This window comes from Engystomops pustulosus, chromosome 3 (genome assembly GCF_040894005.1).
Source record: "Engystomops pustulosus chromosome 3, aEngPut4.maternal, whole genome shotgun sequence".
NCBI lineage: Eukaryota > Metazoa > Chordata > Amphibia > Anura > Leptodactylidae > Engystomops > Engystomops pustulosus.
In genome coordinates, this window is record NC_092413.1 from 5,030,972 (window position 1) to 5,051,776 (window position 20,805).

Sequence of the window (20,805 nt, forward strand, 5' to 3'; positions counted from 1 at the left end):
TGGTGTATAATGTGTATGTAGTGATCTCCCCCTAGTGGTGGTGTATAATCTGCATGTAGTGATCTCCTCCTAGTGGTGGTGTATAATGTGTATGTAGTGATCTCCCCCTAGTGGTGGTATATAATCTGTATGTAGTGATCTCCTCCTAGTGGTGGTGTATAATGTGTATGTAGTGATCTCCCCCTAGTGGTGGTGTATAATGTGTATGTAGTGATCTCCTCCTAGTGGTGGTGTATAATGTGCATGTAGTGATCTCCTCCTAGTGGTGGTGTATAATGTGTATGTAGTGATCTCCCCCTAGTGGTGGTGTATAATGTGTATGTAGGGATCTCCCCCTAGTCGTGATGTATAATGTGTATGTAGTGATCTCCCCCTAGTGGTGGTGTATAATGTGCATGTAGTGATCTCCTCCTAGTGGTGGTGTATAATGTGTATGTAGTGATCTCCCCCTAGTGGTGGTGTATAATGTGTATGTAGTGATCTCCCCCTAGTCGTGATGTATAATGTGTATGTAGTGATCTCCCCCTAGTGGTGGTGTATAATCTGTATGTAGTGATCTCCCCCTAGTGGTGGTGTATAATGTGTATGTAGTGAGCTCCTCCTAGTGGTGGTGTATAATGTGTATGTAGTGAGCTCCTCCTAGTGGTGGTGTATAATGTGTATGTAGTGATCTCCTCCTAGTGGTGGTGTATAATGTGTATGTAGTGATCTCCTCCTAGTGGTGGTGTATAATGTGTATGTAGTGATCTCCCCCTAGTGGTGATGTATAATGTGTATGTAGTGATCTCCCCCTAGTGGTGATGTATAATCTGTATGTAGTGATCCCCCCCTAGTGGTGGTGTATAATGTGTATGTAGTGATCTCCTCCTAGTGGTGGTGTATAATCTGTATGTAGTGATCTCCTCCTAGTGGTGGTGTATAATCTGTATGTAGTGATCTCCTCCTAGTGGTGGTGTATAATGTGTATGTAGTGATCTCCCCCTAGTGGTGATGTATAATGTGTATGTAGTGATCTCCCCCTAGTGGTGGTGTATAATCTGTATGTAGTGATCTCCTCCTAGTGGTGGTGTATAATGTGTATGTAGTGATCTCCCCCTAGTGGTGGTGTATAATCTGTATGTAGTGACCTCCTCCTAGTGGTGGTGTATAATGTGTATGTAGTGAGCTCCCCCTAGTGGTGGTTTATAATGTGTATGTAGTGATTTCCCCCTAGTGGTGGTGTATAATGTGTATGTAGTGATCTCCCCCTAGTGGTGGTGTATAATCTGTATGTAGTGATCTCCTCCTAGTGGTGGTGTATAATGTGTATGTAGTGATCTCCCCCTAGTGGTGGTGTATAATGTGCATGTAGTGATCTCCTCCTAGTGGTGGTGTATAATGTGTATGTAGTGATCTCCCCCTAGTGGTGGTGTATAATGTGTATGTAGTGATCTCCCCCTAGTCGTGATGTATAATGTGTATGTAGTGATCTCCCCCTAGTGGTGGTGTATAATCTGTATGTAGTGATCTCCCCCTAGTGGTGGTGTATAATGTGTATGTAGTGATCTCCCCCTAGTGGTGGTGTATAATGTGTATGTAGTGAGCTCCTCCTAGTGGTGGTGTATAATGTGTATGTAGTGAGCTCCTCCTAGTGGTGGTGTATAATGTGTATGTAGTGATCTCCTCCTAGTGGTGGTGTATAATGTGTATGTAGTGATCTCCTCCTAGTGGTGGTGTATAATGTGTATGTAGTGATCTCCCCCTAGTGGTGATGTATAATGTGTATGTAGTGATCTCCCCCTAGTGGTGATGTATAATCTGTATGTAGTGATCCCCCCCTAGTGGTGGTGTATAATGTGTATGTAGTGATCTCCTCCTAGTGGTGGTGTATAATGTGTATGTAGTGATCTCCTCCTAGTGGTGGTGTATAATGTGTATGTAGTGATCTCCTCCTAGTGGTGGTGTATAATGTGTATGTAGTGATCCCCCCCTAGTGGTGGTGTATAATGTGTATGTAGTGATCTCCCCCTAGTGGTGGTGTATAATGTGTATGTAGTGATCTCCTCCTAGTGGTGGTGTATAATGTGTATGTAGTGATCTCCCCCTAGTGGTGGTGTATAATGTGTATGTAGTGAGCTCCCCCTAGTGGTGGTGTATAATGTGTATGTAGTGATCTCCTCCTAGTGGTGGTGTATAATGTGTATGTAGTGATCTCCCCCTAGTGGTGATGTATAATGTGTATGTAGTGATCTCCCCCTAGTGGTGGTGTATAATCTGTATGTAGTGATCTCCTCCTAGTGGTGGTGTATAATGTGTATGTAGTGATCTCCCCCTAGTGGTGGTGTATAATCTGTATGTAGTGACCTCCTCCTAGTGGTGGTGTATAATGTGTATGTAGTGAGCTCCCCCTAGTGGTGGTTTATAATGTGTATGTAGTGATCTCCCCCTAGTGGTGGTGTATAATCTGTATGTAGTGATCTCCTCCTAGTGGTGGTGTATAATGTGTATGTAGTGATCTCCCCCTAGTGGTGGTGTATAATCTGTATGTAGTGATCTCCCCCTAGTGGTGGTGTATAATGTGTATGTAGTGATCTCCTTCTAGTGGTGGTGTATAATGTGTATGTAGTGATCTCCCCCTAGTGGTGGTGTATAATCTGTATGTAGTGATCTCCTCCTAGTGGTGGTGTATAATGTGTATGTAGTGAGCTCCCCCTAGTGGTGGTGTATAATGTGTATGTAGTGATCTCCCCCTAGTGGTGATGTATTATGTGTATGTAGTGATCTCCTCCTAGTGGTGGTGTATAATGTGTATGTAGTGAGCTCCCCCTAGTGGTGGTGTATAATGTGTATGTAGTGATCTCCCCCTAGTGGTGATGTATTATGTGTATGTAGTGATCTCCTCCTAGTGGTGGTGTATAATGTGTATGTAGTGAGCTCCCCCTAGTGGTGGTGTATAATCTGTATGTAGTGATCTCCCCCTAGTGGTGGTGTATAATGTGTATGTAGTGATCTCCTCCTAGTGGTGGTGTATAATGTGTATGTAGTGATCTCCCCCTAGTGGTGGTGTATAATCTGTATGTAGTGATCTCCTCCTAGTGGTGGTGTATAATGTGTATGTAGTGAGCTCCCCCTAGTGGTGGTGTATAATGTGTATGTAGTGATCTCCCCCTAGTGGTGGTGTATAATGTGTATGTAGTGAGCTCCCCCAAGTGGTGGTGTATAATGTGTATGTAGTGATCTCCTCCTAGTGGTGGTGTATAATGTGTATGTAGTGATCTCCCCCTAGTGGTGGTGTATAATCTGTATGTAGTGATCTCCTCCTAGTGGTGGTGTATAATGTGTATGTAGTGATCTCCTCCTAGTGGTGGTGTATAATGTGTATGTAGTGAGCTCCCCCTAGTGGTGGTGTATAATGTGTATGTAGTGATCTCCTCCTAGTGGTGGTGTATAATGTGTATGTAGTGATCTCCCCCTAGTGGTGGTGTATAATGTGTATGTAGTGATCTCCTCCTAGTGGTGGTGTATAATGTGTATGTAGTGATCTCCTCCTAGTGGTGGTGTATAATGTGTATGTAGTGATCTCCTCCTAGTGGTGGTGTATAATGTGTATGTAGTGATCTCCTCCTAGTGGTGGTGTATAATGTGTATGTAGTGATCTCCTCCTAGTGGTGGTGTATAATGTGTATGTAGTGATCTCCTCCTAGTGGTGGTGTATAATCTGTATGTAGTGATCTCCTCCTAGTGGTGGTGTATAATCTGTATGTAGTGATCTCCTCCTAGTGGTGGTGTATAATGTGTATGTAGTGATCTCCCCCTAGTGGTGGTGTATAATGTGTATGTAGTGATCTCCCCCTAGTGGTGGTGTATAATGTGTATGTAGTGATCTCCCCCTAGTGGTGGTGTATAATGTGTATGTAGTGAGCTCCCCCTAGTGGTGGTGTATAATGTGTATGTAGTGATCCCCCCCTAGTGGTGGTGTATAATGTGTATGTAGTGATCTCCCCCTAGTGGTGGTGTATAATCTGTATGTAGTGATCTCCCCCTAGTGGTGGTGTATAATCTGTATGTAGTGATCTCCTCCTAGTGGTGTTGTATAATGTGTATGTAGTGATCTCCCCCTAGTGGTGGTGTATAATCTGTATGTAGTGATCTCCTCCTAGTGGTGGTGTATAATGTGTATGTAGTGATCTCCCCCTAGTGGTGGTGTATAATGTGTATGTAGTGATCTCCTCCTAGTGGTGGTGTATAATGTGTATGTAGTGATCTCCTCCTAGTGGTGGTGTATAATGTGTATGTAGTGAGCTCCCCCTAGTGGTGGTGTATAATGTGTATGTAGTGATCTCCTCCTAGTGGTGGTGTATAATGTGTATGTAGTGATCTCCCCCTAGTGGTGGTGTATAATGTGTATGTAGTGATCTCCCCCTAGTGGTGGTGTATAATGTGTATGTAGTGATCTCCTCCTAGTGGTGGTGTATAATGTGTATGTAGTGATCTCCTCCTAGTGGTGGTGTATAATGTGTATGTAGTGATCTCCCCCTAGGGGTGGTGTATAATGTGTATGTAGTGATCTCCCCCTAGTGGTGGTGTATAATGTGTATGTAGTGATCTCCCCCTAGTGGTGGTGTATAATCTGTATGTAGTGATCTCCTCCTAGTGGTGGTGTATAATCTGTATGTAGTGATCTCCTCCTAGTGGTGGTGTATAATGTGTATGTAGTGATCTCCCCCTAGTGGTGGTGTATAATGTGTATGTAGTGATCTCCCCCTAGTGGTGGTGTATAATCTGTATGTAGTGATCTCCCCCTAGTGGTGGTGTATAATGTGTATGTAGTGATCTCCTCCTAGTGGTGGTGTATAATCTGTATGTAGTGATCTCCTCCTAGTGGTGGTGTATAATGTGTATGTAGTGATCTCCCCCTAGTGGTGGTGTATAATGTGTATGTAGTGATCTCCCCCTAGTGGTGGTGTATAATGTGTATGTAGTGATCTCCCCCTAGTGGTGGTGTATAATGTGTATGTAGTGAGCTCCCCCTAGTGGTGGTGTATAATGTGTATGTAGTGATCTCCCCCTAGTGGTGGTGTATAATGTGTATGTAGTGATCTCCTCCTAGTGGTGGTGTATAATGTGTATGTAGTGATCTCCCCCTAGTGGTGGTGTATAATGTGTATGTAGTGATCTCCTCCTAGTGGTGGTGTATAAGGTGTATGTAGTGATCTCCCCCTAGTGGTGGTGTATAATGTGTATGTAGTGATCTCCTCCTAGTGGTGGTGTATAATGTGTATGTAGTGATCTCCCCCTAGTGGTGGTGTATAATGTGTATCTAGTGATCTCCCCCTAGTGGTGGTGTATAATGTGTATGTAGTGATCTCCTCCTAGTGGTGGTGTATAATGTGTATGTAGTGATCTCCCCCTAGTGGTGGTGTATAATGTGTATCTAGTGATCTCCCCCTAGTGGTGGTGTATAATGTGTATGTAGTGATCTCCTCCTAGTGGTGGTGTATAATGTGTATGTAGTGAGCTCCCCCTAGTGGTGATGTATAATCTGTATGTAGTGATCTCCCCTTAGTGGTGGTGTATAATGTGTATGTAGTGAGCTCCTCCTAGTGGTGATGTATAATGTGTATGTAGTGATCTCCTCCTAGTGGTGGTGTATAATGTGTATGTAGTGATCTCCTCCTAGTGGTGGTGTATAATCTGTATGTAGTGAGCTCCCCCTAGTGGTGGTGTATAATGTGTATGTAGTGATCTCCCCCTAGTGGTGGTGTATAAGGTGTATGTAGTGATCTCCCCCTAGTGGTGGTGTATAATGTGTATGTAGTGATCTCCCCCTAGTGGTGGTGTATAATCTGTATGTAGTGATCTCCCCCTAGTGGTGGTGTATAATGTGTATGTACTGAGCTCCTCAGGATGTGGTGACTGTGATGGTAAATTATTGGGTGTATATGGAGCAGTTTGCACTTGTCTTGTCTGATGTCCGGTATTTCGGCGCTGTATCCCCGCTCGCTCCCCGTTTTTTTTCTTTGACAAAATGACTTCCAGAAAGACGGCAGCGGGAAGCTCGGGATCGTGGAGTTCCAGATCCTGTGGAACAAAATCCGGAGTTGGCTGGTGAGTACAAGGGGGTGGAACTACAACTCCCAGCATGCATTATACACAGCGCGGAGGCAATGACTCCCCCTGAACCTCTCTGTGTGGTCACATGTTCTGTGGGGAGCGGTAACGAGCGCCAGCAAAACGAAATCCTAGTCTAGACAGAAGACTCCAAACTGATACATTGTAACAGCAAAGCGATGCACATTACACCAAACCCTCCACTGTGCGATGTCATGTCAGGGTTTGTTACAATGTATCAGTCCTGACAATCCTCTCATCTCTCTCCTTTCCATTTGGGCTGGAGATTTGGCAGCTTATTTATACTTGATACAATTGTAACGATTCTCAGCTGTGAGTAGTTTTCCATGGTGCAGTTTCTTCCGGGGGCAGTAAAGATAAATCCCCCCACATTGAGTCGTCACTGTTTCTCTTCGTGTCTTAGGGGATCTTCAGGGAACACGACCTGGACAAGTCTGGAACCATGAGCTCCTACGAGCTGCGGATGGCCCTGGAGGCTGCAGGTAAGTCTGTGCCCCGGGTGGAGTCTATTTCTGGGTCGGCGGGGGTAGTTTGGGCCGGTGCCCCAGGCGGTGCCTGTCCCTGGGTCGGCGGGGGTAGTTTGGGCCGGTGCCCCAGGCGGTGCCTGTCCCTGGGTCGGCGGGGGTAGTTTGGGCCCGGGTCAGAGTTGGTCACTGTCCCTTCTCTCCCCAGGGTTCCGGCTGAACAATAAGCTGATGCAGGTTCTGGTCGCCCGTTACGCTGACACCGAGCTGGGAATCGACTTTGACAACTTTGTGTCGTGCCTGGTGAAGCTGGAGGCCATGTTCAGTGAGTCCCTGTCTCCGCTGCAGGCGGCCGCCATCTTGGCTGGGCCCTTTGTCACTTCTTTTTCTTAACCAAAAATTTTTCTGCCATTAATTTTTTTTAAGGATTTTTCAAGGGGATTGACCCCGAGGGCAGCGGCGCAGCAGAGTTCAACCTGGGAGAGGTGAGTGCATGGCCGCAGGTGGCCCCTGGTGATGGGGCCCCACATCTGTACCATCAGGCTACAGGATAAGCTGCTAGAAATGATGTATGTAGACTGGCCACCAGGCGGCAGCACTGTACCAGTAGAATCCATGGGCCTGTATATACCGTATACATCAGGGGGAAGGTTCCTGCAGCTCCAGGACTTGATGGTGACATCACGCGGCAGTGTTCACACAGCTATGACATCATACATGATGTCACCGCTTCTCTCGCCCTTGGATACGGCGCAGATCTGTAGGATAACTCTCCTGTTCTCTTGCAGTGGTTGACGCTGACGATGTGTGGATAGACGTGGACCCCCGGACACAGCACGGTGCCCACTCACTAACCTCATCCTACAGGGGATATAATCACTAGGGCTAAACGCCAATCACGAAAGACTTCATTACACTCCCAGAAGCAGCCAATCGGAGCCCTGATCCTGACCCCGAGGGCTCCCGGTGCCTTGTAGATACAATCATAATAGAGTCTCTAGCCCCACCCACTGCGACAAACGAGCCCACAGACACCGCTTATCTCTGAACCCCCATAGCAGCATTTTATAGGAAAGTGTATTAGGATTGGGGCGTGTAGATCCGCAGCCGGCCCCCCCCCCCCCCCCCCCACTGGTGAAGGGCTCAACACACAGACTGGTGTGGGGGGGGCATCTGACCTGGCGAGGGCACCGCTCAGCCCCAGAGATTGATACAGCATGTACATGATAATAAAAAAAAACGGCAAAAAGAGTGTGCACCTTTATTTGTGAGCAAAATCACCCCAAAATTTCAGCTGAACCAACAAGGGGGAGAAGATGAAGACTGATATGGAGGTCTATGACCCGCTGTACACCATGGTGTATATATAGAAGGTGACCGCTAGCTACGGATGGTCCTGTGGATGGTGACCGCTGGCTACGGATGGTCCTGTGGATGGTGACCGCTGGCTACGGATGGTCCTGTGGATGGTGACCGCTGGCTACGGATGGTCCTGTGGATGGTGACCGCTGGCTACGGATGGTCCTGTGGATGGCGACCGCTGGCTACGGATGGTCCTGTGGATGGCGACCGCTGGCTACGGATGGTCCTGTGGATGGCGACCGCTGGCTACGGATGGTCCTGTGGATGGCGACCGCTGGCTACGGATGGTCCTGTGGATGGTGACCGCTGGCTATGGATGGTCCTGTGGATGGTGACCGCTGGCTATGGATGGTCCTGTGGATGGTGACCGCTGGCTATGGATGGTCCTGTGGATGGTGACCGCTGGCTATGGATGGTCCTGTGGATGGTGACCGCTGGCTACGGATGGTCCTGTGGATGGTGACCGCTGGCTACGGATGGTCCTGTGGATGGTGACCGCTGGCTACGGATGGTCCTGTGGATGGCGACCGCTGGCTACGGATGGTCCTGTGGATGGCGACCGCTGGCTACGGATGGTCCTGTGGATGGCGACCGCTGGCTACGGATGGTCCTGTGGATGGCGACCGCTGGCTACGGATGGTCCTGTGGATGGCGACCGCTGGCTACGGATGGTCCTGTGGATGGCGACCGCTGGCTACGGATGGTCCTGTGGATGGCGACCGCTGGCTACGGATGGTCCTGTGGATGGCGACCGCTGGCTACGGATGGTCCTGTGGATGGCGACCGCTGGCTACGGATGGTCCTGTGGATGGCGACCGCTGGCTACGGATGGTCCTGTGGATGGCGACCGCTGGCTACGGATGGTCCTGTGGATGGCGACCGCTGGCTACGGATGGTCCTGTGGATGGCGACCGCTGGCTACGGATGGTCCTGTGGATGGCGACCGCTGGCTACGGATGGTCCTGTGGATGGTGACCGCTGGCTACGGATGGTCCTGTGGATGGTGAGCGCTGGCAGAGTTTGACAGATAAACAGCCTTCTACTGAACCAAATGTATCACAATATCTGATAATTGATAAAATTGATGTAATTTCCATGTAGCCCCCCTTCCCCCCCTTATAGGAGAAGATAACAGATGGTCACAGCACTGGAAATGCTGCAGGATTGTAAATGCACTTACTGTAAATCTGGCAACATCTTTGATTGGAGAAGTCTTTTTAACTTTCTTCTTCTACCAGAATGCCATGTCAGCTTCTTCCAGCCACAACTCATCTCAGTAGAAAGCAACACAAAGATCTTGGTTCCTTCTTCACATAAACTTAATACTATTCTGCTTCTCCATTAGAGATCATTACTACATTACTATGCCCCAACAGGAGTCAAAATAGTAATGGTGCCCCCACAGTAGCCAATATATTTACAGGGTCCCTACAATAGCCAAGATAACATCGTAGTATATAAGATTGGGAAAAGACGCAAGACCTCAAAGCCCAACCTATAAGAATTACACAAATGTTTTTCCCTATAACCGGTGATATTTTTGCTCTCCAGAAAGGCATCCAGGCCTCTCCAGAACATGTACATAGAGTCCGCCATAACAACCTCCTCCATAGTCTCACTGCTCTTACAGTAAAGAATCCCTGTCTATGGTGATGGTAGAACCTCCTCCCCTCTAGGTGTAGAGGATGTCCCCTGTCTATGGTGATGGTAGAACCTCCTCTCCTCTAGGTGTAGAGGATGCCCCCTGTCTATGGTGATGGTAGAACCTCCTCCCCTCTAGGTGTAGAGGATGTCCCCTGTCTATGGTGATGGTAGAACCTCCTCTCCTCTAGGTGTAGAGGATGTCCCCTGTCTATGGTGATGGTAGAACCTCCTCTCCTCTAGGTGTAGAGGATGCCCCTGTCTATGGTGATGGTAGAACCCCCTCTCCTCTAGGTGTAGAGGATGCCCCTGTCTATGGTGATGGTAGAATCTCCTCTCCTCTAGGTGTAGAGGATGCCCCTGTCTATGGTGATGGTAGTATCTCCTCTCCTCTAGGTGTAGAGGATGCCCCCTGTCTATGGTGATGGTAGAACCTCCTCTCCTCTAGGTGTAGAGGATGCCCCCTGTCTATGGCGATGGTAGAACCTCCTCTCCTCTAGGTGTAGAGGATGCCCCTGTCTATGGTGATGGTAGAACCTCCTCTCCTCTAGGTGTAGAGGATGCCCCTGTCTATGGTGATGGTAGAACCTCCTCTCCTCTAGGTGTAGAGGATGCCCCTGTCTATGGTGATGGTAGAACCTCCTCTCCTCTAGGTGTAGAGGATGCCCCTGTCTATGGTGATGGTAGAACCTCCTCTCCTCTAGGTGTAGAGGATGCCTCCTGTCTATGGTGATGGTAGAACCTCCTCTCCTCTAGGTGTAGAGGATGCCCCCTGTCTATGGCGATGGTAGAACCTCCTCTCCTCTAGGTGTAGAGGATGCCCCTGTCTATGGTGATGGTAGAACCTCCTCTCCTCTAGGTGTAGAGGATGCCCCCTGTCTATGGTGATGGTAGAACCTCCTCTCCTCTAGGTGTAGAGGATGTCCCCTGTCTATGGTGATGGTAGAACCTCCTCTCCTCTAGGTGTAGAGGATGCCCCCTGTCTATGGTGTTGGTAGAACCTCCTCTCCTCTTGGTGTAGAGGATGCCCCCTGTCTATGGTGATGGTAGAACCTCCTCTCCTCTAGGTGTAGAGGATGCCCCTTGTCTATGTTGATGGTAGAACCTCCTCTCCTCTAGGTGTAGAGGATGCCCCCTGTCTATGGTGATGGTAGAACCTCCTCTCCTCTAGGTGTAGAGGATGCCCCCTGTCTATGGTGATGGTAGAACCTCCTCTCCTCTAGGTGTAGAGGATGCCCCCTGTCTATGGTGATGGTAGAACCTCCTCTCCTCTAGGTGTAGAGGATGGCCCCTGTCTATGGTGATGGTAGAACCTCCTCTCCTCTAGGTGTAGAGGATGCCCCCTGTCTATGGTGATGGTAGAACCTCCTCTCCTCTAGGTGTAGAGGATGCCCCCTGTCTATGGTGATGGTAGAACCTCCTCTCCTCTAGGTGTAGAGGATGCCCCCTGTCTATGGTGATGGTAGAACCTCCTCTCCTCTAGGTGTAGAGGATGCCCCCTGTCTATGGTGATGGTACAACCTCCTCTCCTCTAGGTGTAGGGGATGCCCCCTGTCTATGGTGATGGTAGAATCTCCTCTCCTCTAGGTGTAGAGGATGCCCTTGTCTATGTTGATGGTAGAACCTCCTCTCCTCTAGGTGTAGAGGATGCCCCCTGTCTATGGTGATGGTAGAACCTCCTCTCCTCTAGGTGTAGAGGATGCCCCCTGTCTATGGTGATGGTAGAACCTCCTCTAGGTGTAGAGGATGCCCCCTGTCTATGGTGATGGTAGAACCTCCTCTCCTCTAGGTGTAGAGGATGCCCCTGTCTATGGTGATGATAGAACCTCCTCTCCTCTAGGTGTAGAGGATGTCCCTGTCTATGGTGATGGTAGAACCTCCTCTCCTCTAGGTGTAGAGGATGCCCCTGTCTATGGTGATGGTAGAACCTCCTCTCCTCTAGGTGTAGAGGATGCCCCCTGTCTATGGTGATGGTAAAACCTCCTCTCCTCTAGGTGTAGAGGATGCCCCTGTCTATGGTGTTGATAGAACCTCCTCTCCTCTAGGTGTAGAGGATGCCCCTGTCTATGGTGATGGTAGAACCTCCTCTCCTCTAGGTGTAGAGGATGCCCCTGTCTATGGTGATGGTAGAACCTCCTCTCCTCTAGGTGTAGAGGATGCCCCCTGTCTATGGTGATGGTAGAACCTCCTCTCCTCTAGGTGTAGAGGATGCCCCCTGTCTATGGTGATGGTAGAACCTCCTCTCCTCTAGGTGTGGAGGATGCTCCCTGTCTATGGTGAGGGTAGAACCTCCTCTCCTCTAGGTGTAGAGGATGCCCCCTGTCTATGGTGATGGTAGAACCTCCTCTCCTCTAGGTGTAGAGGATGCCCCCTGTCTATGGTGATGGTAGAACCTCCTCTCCTCTAGGTGTAGAGGATGTCCCCTGTCTATGGTGATGGTAGAACCTCCTCTCCTCTAGGTGTAGGGGATGCCCCCTGTCTATGGTGATGGTAGAACCTCCTCTCCTCTAGGTGTAGAGGATGCCCCTGTCTATGGTGATGGTAGAGCCTGCTCTCCTCTAGGTGTAGAGGATGCCCCCTGTCTATGGTGATGGTAGAACCTCCTCTCCTCTAGGTGTAGAGGATGCCCCTGTCTATGGTGATGGTAGAATCTCCTCTCCTCTAGGTGTAGAGGATGCCCCTGTCTATGGTGATGGTAGAGCCTCCTCTCCTCTAGGTGTAGAGGATGCCTCCTGTCTATGGTGATGGTAGAACCTCCTCTTCTCTAGGTGTAGAGGATGCCCCCTGTCTATGGTGATGGTAGAACCTCCTCTCCTCTAGAAGTAGAGGATGCCCCCTGTCTATGGTGATGGTAGAACCTCCTCTCCTCTAGATGTAGAGGATGCCCCCTGTCTATGGTGATGGTAGAACCTCCTCTCCTCTAGGTGTAGAGGATGCCCTCTGTCTATGGTGATGGTAGAACCTCCTCTCCTCTAGGTGTAGAGGATGTCCACTGTCTATGGTGATGGTAGAACCTCCTCTCCTCTAGGTGTAGAGGATGCCCCCTGTCTATGGTGATGGTAGAACCTCCTCTCCTCTAGGTGTAGAGGATGTCCCCTGTCTATGGTGATGGTAGAACCTCCTCTCCTCTAGGTGTAGGGGATGCCCCCTGTCTATGGTGATGGTAGAACCTCCTCTCCTCTAGGTGTAGAGGATGCCCCTGTCTATGGTGATGGTAGAGCCTGCTCTCCTCTAGGTGTAGAGGATGCCCCCTGTCTATGGTGATGGTAGAACCTCCTCTCCTCTAGGTGTAGAGGATGCCCCTGTCTATGGTGATGGTAGAATCTCCTCTCCTCTAGGTGTAGAGGATGCCCCTGTCTATGGTGATGGTAGAGCCTCCTCTCCTCTAGGTGTAGAGGATGCCCCCTGTCTATGGTGATGGTAGAACCTCCTCTTCTCTAGGTGTAGAGGATGCCCCCTGTCTATGGTGATGGTAGAACCACCTCTCCTCTAGAAGTAGAGGATGCCCCCTGTCTATGGTGATGGTAGAACCTCCTCTCCTCTAGATGTAGAGGATGCCCCCTGTCTATGGTGATGGTAGAACCTCCTCTCCTCTAGGTGTAGAGGATGCCCTCTGTCTATGGTGATGGTAGAACCTCCTCTCCTCTAGGTGTAGAGGATGTCCACTGTCTATGGTGATGGTAGAACCTCCTCTCCTCTAGGTGTAGAGGAAGTGCCCTGTCTATAGTGATGGTAGAACCTCCTCTCCTCTAGGTGTAGAGGATGCCCCCTGTCTATGGTGATGGTAGAACCTCCTCTCCTCTAGGTGTAGAGGATGCCCCCTGTCTATGGTGATGGTAGATTCTCCTCTCCTCTAGGTGTAGAGGATGCCCCCTGTCTATGGTGATGGTAGAACCTCCTCTCCTCTAGGTGTAGAGGATGCCCCTGTCTATGGTAATGATAGAACCTCCTCTCCTCTAGGTGTAGAGGATGCCCCTGTCTATGGTGATGGTAGAACCTCCTCTCCTCTAGGTGTAGAGGATGCCCCCTGTCTATGGTGATGGTAGAACCTCCTCTCCTCTAGGTGTAGAGGATGTCCCCTGTCTATGGTGAGGGTAGAACCTCCTCTCCTATAGGTGTAGAGGATGCCCCCTGTCTATGGTGATGGTAGAACCTCCTCTCCTCTAGGTGTAGAGGATGCCCCCTGTCTATGGTGATGGTAGAACCTCCTCTCCTCTAGGTGTAGAGGATGTCCCCTGTCTATGGTGATGGTAGAACATCCTCTCCTCTAGGTGTAGGGGATGCCCCCTGTCTATGGTGATGGTAGAACCTCCTCTCCTCTAGGTGTAGAGGATGCCCCCTGTCTATGGTGATGGTAGAACCTCCTCTCCTCTAGGTGTAGAGGATGTCCCCTGTCTATGGTGATGGTAGAACCTCCTCTCCTCTAGGTGTAGAGGATGCCCCCTGTCTATGGTGATGGTAGAACCTCCTCTCCTCTAGGTGTAGAGGATGCCCCCTGTCTATGGTGATGGTAGAACCTCCTCTCCTCTAGGTGTAGAGGATGCCCCCTGTCTATGGTGATGGTAGAACCTCCTCTCCTCTAGATGTAGAGGATGCCCCCTGTCTATGGTGATGGTAGAACCTCCTCTCCTCTAGGTGTAGAGGATGCCCCCTGTCTATGGTGATGGTAGAATGTCCTCTCCTCTAGGTGTAGAGGATGCCCCTGTCTATGGTGATGGTAGAGCCTCCTCTCCTCTAGGTGTAGAGGATGTCCCCTGTCTATGGTGATGGTAGAACCTCCTCTCCTCTAGGTGTAGAGGATGCCCCCTGTCTATGGTGATGGTAGAACCTCCTCTCCTCTAGGTGTAGAGGATGTCCCCTGTCTATGGTGATGGTAGAACCTCCTCTCCTCTAGGTGTAGAGGATGCCCCCTGTCTATGGTGATGGTAGAACCTCCTCTCCTCTAGGTGTAGAGGATGTCCCCTGTCTATGGTGATGGTAGAACCTCCTCTCCTCTAGGTGTAGAGGATGTCCTCTGTCTATGGTGATGGCAGAAACTCCTCTCCTCTAGGTGTAGAGGATGCCCCCTGTCTATGGTGATGGTAGAACCTCCTCTCCTCTAGGTGTAGAGGATGTCCTCTGTCTATGGTGATGGTAGAATCTCCTCTCCTCTAGGTGTAGAGGATGCCCCTGTCTATGGTGATGGTAGAGCCTCCTCTCCTCTAGGTGTAGAGGATGTCCCCTGTCTATGGTGATGGTAGAACCTCCTCTCCTCTAGGTGTAGAGGATGTCCTCTGTCTATGGTGATGGCAGAAACTCCTCTCCTCTAGGTGTAGAGGATGCCCCCTGTCTATGGTGATGGTAGAACCTCCTCTCCTCTAGGTGTAGAGGATGTCCCCTGTCTATGGTGATGGCAGAAACTCCTCTCCTCTAGGTGTAGAGGATGTCCCCTGTCTATGGTGATGGCAGAAACTCCTCTCCTCTAGGTGTAGAGGATACCCCCTGTCTATGGTGATGGTAGACCCTCCTCTCCTCTAGGTGTAGAGGATGTCCCCTGTCTATGGTGATGATAGAACCTCCTCTCCTCTAGGTGTAGAGGATGTCCCTGTCTATGGTGATGGTAGAACCTCCTCCCCTCTAGGTGTAGAGGATGTCCCCTGTCTATGATGATGGTAGAACCTCCTCTCCTCTAGGTGTAGAGGATGCCCCCTGTCTATGGTGATGGTAGAACCTCCTCTCCTCTAGGTGTAGAGGATGCCCCCTGTCTATGGTGATGGTAGAACCTCCTCCCCTCTAGGTGTAGAGGATGTCCCCTGTCTATGATGATGGTAGAACCTCCTCTCCTCTAGGTGTAGAGGATGCCTCCTGTCTATGGTGATGGTAGAACCTCCTCTCCTCTAGGTGTAGAGGATGCCCCCTGTCTATGGTGATGGTAGAACCTCCTCTCCTCTAGGTGTAGAGGATGCCCCTGTCTATGGTGATGCTAGAACCTCCTCTCCTCTAGGTGTAGAGGATGTCCCCTGTCTATGGTGATGGTAGAACCTCCTCTCCTCTAGGTGTAGAGGATGCCCCCTGTCTATGGTGATGGTAGAACCTCCTCTCCTCTAGGTGTAGAGGATGCCCCTGTCTATGGTGATGGTAGAACCTCCTCTCCTCTGGGTGTAGAAGATGCCCCCTGTCTATGGTGATGGTAGAACCTCCTCTCCTCTAGGTGTAGAGGATGCCCCCTGTCTATGGTGATGGTAGAACCTCCTCTCCTCTAGGTGTAGAGGATGTCCCCTGTCTATGGTGATGGTAGAACCTCCTCTCCTCTAGGTGTAGAGGATGCCCCCTGTCTATGGTGATGGTAGAACCTCCTCTCCTCTAGGTGTAGAGGATGCTCCCTGTCTATGGTGATGGTAGAACCTCCTCTCCTCTAGGTGTAGAAGATGCCCCCTGTCTATGGTGATGGTAGAACCTCCTCTCCTCTAGGTGTAGAGGATGCCTCCTGTCTATAGTGATGGTAGACCCTCCTCTCCTCTAGGTGTAGAGGATGTCCCCTGTCTATGGTAATGGTAGAACCTCCTCTCCTCTAGGTGTAGAGGATGCCCCCTGTCTATGGTGATGGTAGAACCTCCTCTCCTCTAGGTGTAGAGGATGCCCCCTCTCTATGGTGATGGTAGAACCTCCTCTCCTCTAGGTGTAGAGGATGTCCCCTGTCTATGGTGATGGTAGAACCTCCTCTCCTCTAGGTGTAGAGGATGTCCCCTGTCTATGGTGATGGTAGAACCTCCTCTCCTCTAGATGTAGAGGATGGACCGTGTCTATAGTGATGGTAGAACCTCCTCTCCTCTAGGTGTAGAGGATGCCCCTGTCTATGGTGATGGTAGAACCTCCTCTCCTCTAGGTGTAGAGGATGCCCCATGTCTATGGTGATGGTAGAACCTCCTCTCCTCTAGGTGTAGAGGATGCCCCCTGTCTATGGTGATGGTAGAACCTCCTCTCCTCTAGGTGTAGAGGATGCCCCCTGTCTATGGTGATGGTAGAACCTCCTCTCCTCTAGGTGTAGAGGATGTCCCCTGTCTATGGTGATGGTAGTACCTCCTCTTCTCTAGGTGTAGAGGATGCCCCCTGTCTATGGTGATGGTAGAACCTCCTCTAGGTGTAGAGGATGCCCCCTGTCTATGGTGATGGTAGAACCTCCTCTCCTCTAGGTGTAGAGGATGCCCCCTGTCTATGGTGATGGTAGAACCTCCTCTCCTCTAGGTGTAGAGGATGCCCCCTGTCTATGGTGATGTATGGAGGCAGTATTGTACAGGTGTACAGTGTAGCGGTGTTTGGGGACGGTAGGGCAGTATTGTATAGGTGTACAGTGTAGCGGTGTTTGGGGACGGTAGGGCAGTATTGTATAGGTGTACAGTGTAGCGGTGTTTGGGGACGGTAGGGCAGTATTGTATAGGTGTACAGTGTAGCAGTGTTTGGGGACGGCAGGGCAGTATTGTATAGGTGTACAGTGTAGCAGTGTTTGGGGACGGTAGGGCAGTATTGTATAGGTGTACAGTGTAGCGGTGTTTGGGGACGGCAGGGCAGTATTGTATAGGTGTACAGTGTAGCGGTGTTTGGGGACGGTAGGGCAGTATTGTATAGGTGTACAGTGTAGCGGTGTTTGGGTACGGTAGGGCAGTATTGTATAGGTGTACAGTGTAGCAGTGTTTGGGTACGACAGGGGAGTATTGTATAGGTGTACAGTGTAGCGGTGTTTGGGTACGGTAGGGCAGTATTGTATAGGTGTACAGTGTAGCAGTGTTTGGGTACGACAGGGGAGTATTGTATAGGTGTACAGTGTAGCGGTGTTTGGGGACGGTAGGGCAGTATTGTATAGGTGTACAGTGTAGCAGTGTTTGGGGACGGTAGGGCAGTATTGTATAGGTGTACAGTGTAGCGGTGTTTGGGTACGGCAGGGCAGTATTGTATAGGTGTACAGTGTAGCGGTGTTTGGGGACGGTAGGGCAGTATTGTATAGGTGTACAGTGTAGCAGTGTTTGGGTACGGCAGGGCAGTATTGTATAGGTGTACAGTGTAGCGGTGTTTGGGGACGGCAGGGCAGTATTGTATAGGTGTACAGTGTAGCGGTGTTTGGGTAGGGTAGGGCAGTATTGTATAGGTGTACAGTGTAGCGGTGTTTGGGTGCGGTAGGGCAGTATTGTATAGGTGTACAGTGTAGCGGTGTTTGGGTACGGCAGGGCAGTATTGTATAGGTGTAGCGGTGTTTGGGGACGGTAGGGCAGTATTGTATAGGTGTACAGTGTAGCGGTGTTTGGGGACGGTAGGGCAGTATTGTATAGGTGTACAGTGTAGCGGTGTTTGGGTACGGCAGGGCAGTATTGTATAGGTGTACAGTGTAGCGGTGTTTGGGGACGGTAGGGCAGTATTGTATAGGTGTACAGTGTAGCGGTGTTTGGGGACGGTAGGGCAGTATTGTATAGGTGTACAGTGTAGCAGTGTTTGGGGACGGCAGGGCAGTATTGTATAGGTGTACAGTGTAGCGGTGTTTGGGGACGGTAGGGCAGTATTGTATAGGTGTACAGTGTAGCGGTGTTTGGGTACGGTAGGGCAGTATTGTATAGGTGTACAGTGTAGCGGTGTTTGGGGACGGCAGGGCAGTATTGTATAGGTGTACAGTGTAGCGGTGTTTGGGGACGGTAGGGCAGTATTGTATAGGTGTACAGTGTAGCGGTGTTTGGGTACGGTAGGGCAGTATTGTATAGGTGTACAGTGTAGCGGTGTTTGGGGACGGTAGGGCAGTATTGTATAGGTGTACAGTGTAGCAGTGTTTGGGTACGACAGGGGAGTATTGTATAGGTGTACAGTGTAGCGGTGTTTGGGGACGGTAGGGCAGTATTGTATAGGTGTACAGTGTAGCAGTGTTTGGGGACGGTAGGGCAGTATTGTATAGGTGTACAGTGTAGCGGTGTTTGGGTACGGCAGGGCAGTATTGTATAGGTGTACAGTGTAGCGGTGTTTGGGGACGGTAGGGCAGTATTGTATAGGTGTACAGTGTAGCGGTGTTTGGGTACGGCAGGGCAGTATTGTATAGGTGTACAGTGTAGCGGTGTTTGGGGACGGCAGGGCAGTATTGTATAGGTGTACAGTGTAGCAGTGTTTGGGTACGGCAGGGCAGTATTGTATAGGTGTACAGTGTAGCGGTGTTTGGGGACGGTAGGGCAGTATTGTATAGGTGTACAGTGTAGCAGTGTTTGGGTACGGCAGGGCAGTATTGTATAGGTGTACAGTGTAGCGGTGTTTGGGGACGGCAGGGCAGTATTGTATAGGTGTACAGTGTAGCGGTGTTTGGGTAGGGTAGGGCAGTATTGTATAGGTGTACAGTGTAGCGGTGTTTGGGGACGGTAGGGGAGTATTGTATAGGTGTACAGTGTAGCGGTGTTGTACAGGTGTACAGTGTGGCGGTGTTTGGGTGCGGTAGGGCAGTATTGTATAGGTGTACAGTGTAGCGGTGTTTGGGTACGGCAGGGCAGTATTGTATAGGTGTAGCGGTGTTTGGGGACGGTAGGGCAGTATTGTATAGGTGTACAGTGTAGCGGTGTTTGGGGACGGTAGGGCAGTATTGTATAGGTGTACAGTGTAGCGGTGTTTGGGTACGGCAGGGCAGTATTGTATAGGTGTACAGTGTAGCGGTGTTTGGGGACGGCAGGGCAGTATTGTATAGGTGTACAGTGTAGCAGTGTTTGGGGACGGCAGGGCAGTATTGTATAGGTGTACAGTGTAGCAGTGTTTGGGTACGGCAGGGGAGTATTGTATAGGTGTACAGTGTAGCGGTGTTTGGGGACGGCAGGGGAGTATTGTATAGGTGTACAGTGTAGCGGTGTTTGGGGACGGTAGGGCAGTATTGTATAGGTGTACAGTGTAGCGGTGTTTGGGTACGGCAGGGCAGTATTGTATAGGTGTACAGTGTAGCGGTGTTTGGGGACGGTAGGGCAGTATTGTATAGGTGTACAGTGTAGCAGTGTTTGGGGACGGCAGGGCAGTATTGTATAGGTGTACAGTGTAGCGGTGTTTGGGGACGGTAGGGCAGTATTGTATAGGTGTACAGTGTAGCGGTGTTTGGGTACGGTAGGGCAGTATTGTATAGGTGTACAGTGTAGCGGTGTTTGGGGACGGCAGGGCAGTATTGTATAGGTGTACAGTGTAGCGGTGTTTGGGGACGGTAGGGCAGTATTGTATAGGTGTACAGTGTAGCGGTGTTTGGGTACGGTAGGGCAGTATTGTATAGGTGTACAGTGTAGCAGTGTTTGGGTACGACAGGGGAGTATTGTATAGGTGTACAGTGTAGCGGTGTTTGGGGACGGTAGGGCAGTATTGTATAGGTGTACAGTGTAGCAGTGTTTGGGGACGGTAGGGCAGTATTGTATAGGTGTACAGTGTAGCGGTGTTTGGGTACGGCAGGGCAGTATTGTATAGGTGTACAGTGTAGCGGTGTTTGGGGACGGTAGGGCAGTATTGTATAGGTGTACAGTGTAGCAGTGTTTGGGTACGGCAGGGCAGTATTGTATAGGTGTACAGTGTAGCGGTGTTTGGGGACGGTAGGGCAGTATTGTATAGGTGTACAGTGTAGCAGTGTTTGGGTACGGCAGGGCAGTATTGTATAGGTGTACAGTGTAGCGGTGTTTGGGGACGGCAGGGCAGTATTGTATAGGTGTACAGTGTAGCGGTGTTTGGGTAGGGTAGGGCAGTATTGTATAGGTGTACAGTGTAGCGGTGTTTGGGGACGGTAGGGGAGTATTGTATAGGTGTACAGTGTAGCGGTGTTGTACAGGTGTACAGTGTGGCGGTGTTTGGGTGCGGTAGGGCAGTATTGTATAGGTGTACAGTGTAGCGGTGTTTGGGTACGGCAGGGCAGTATTGTATAGGTGTAGCGGTGTTTGGGGACGGTAGGGCAGTATTGTATAGGTGTACAGTGTAGCAGTGTTTGGGTACGGCAGGGGAGTATTGTATAGGTGTACAGTGTAGCGGTGTTTGGGGACGGTAGGGCAGTATTGTATAGGTGTACAGTGTAGCGGTGTTTGGGTACGGCAGGGCAGTATTGTATAGGTGTACAGTGTAGCGGTGTTTGGGGACGGCAGGGGAGTATTGTATAGGTGTACAGTGTAGCGGTGTTTGGGTAGGGTAGGGCAGTATTGTATAGGTGTACAGTGTAGCGGTGTTTGGGGACGGTAGGGGAGTATTGTATAGGTGTACAGTGTAGCGGTGT

At 50.0% G+C, this 20,805-nt stretch overlaps 1 protein-coding gene across 1 annotated transcript in view; it reads left to right on the forward strand.

Annotated features, from left to right (window-relative positions):
- CAPN11 (calpain 11) overlaps positions 1–7,811 on the forward strand; it is a 41,672-nt gene extending 33,861 nt beyond the window's left edge. The window contains exons 18-22 of the mRNA XM_072139813.1: positions 6,019–6,087; positions 6,515–6,593; positions 6,784–6,900; positions 7,002–7,060; positions 7,364–7,811. Of these exons, the coding sequence (XP_071995914.1) occupies positions 6,019–6,087; positions 6,515–6,593; positions 6,784–6,900; positions 7,002–7,060; positions 7,364–7,390 (351 nt within the window). The 3' untranslated portion in view covers positions 7,391–7,811. The remainder of the gene's footprint in view (positions 1–6,018; positions 6,088–6,514; positions 6,594–6,783; positions 6,901–7,001; positions 7,061–7,363) is intronic.
- Positions 7,812–20,805: the final 12,994 nt, after the last annotated feature.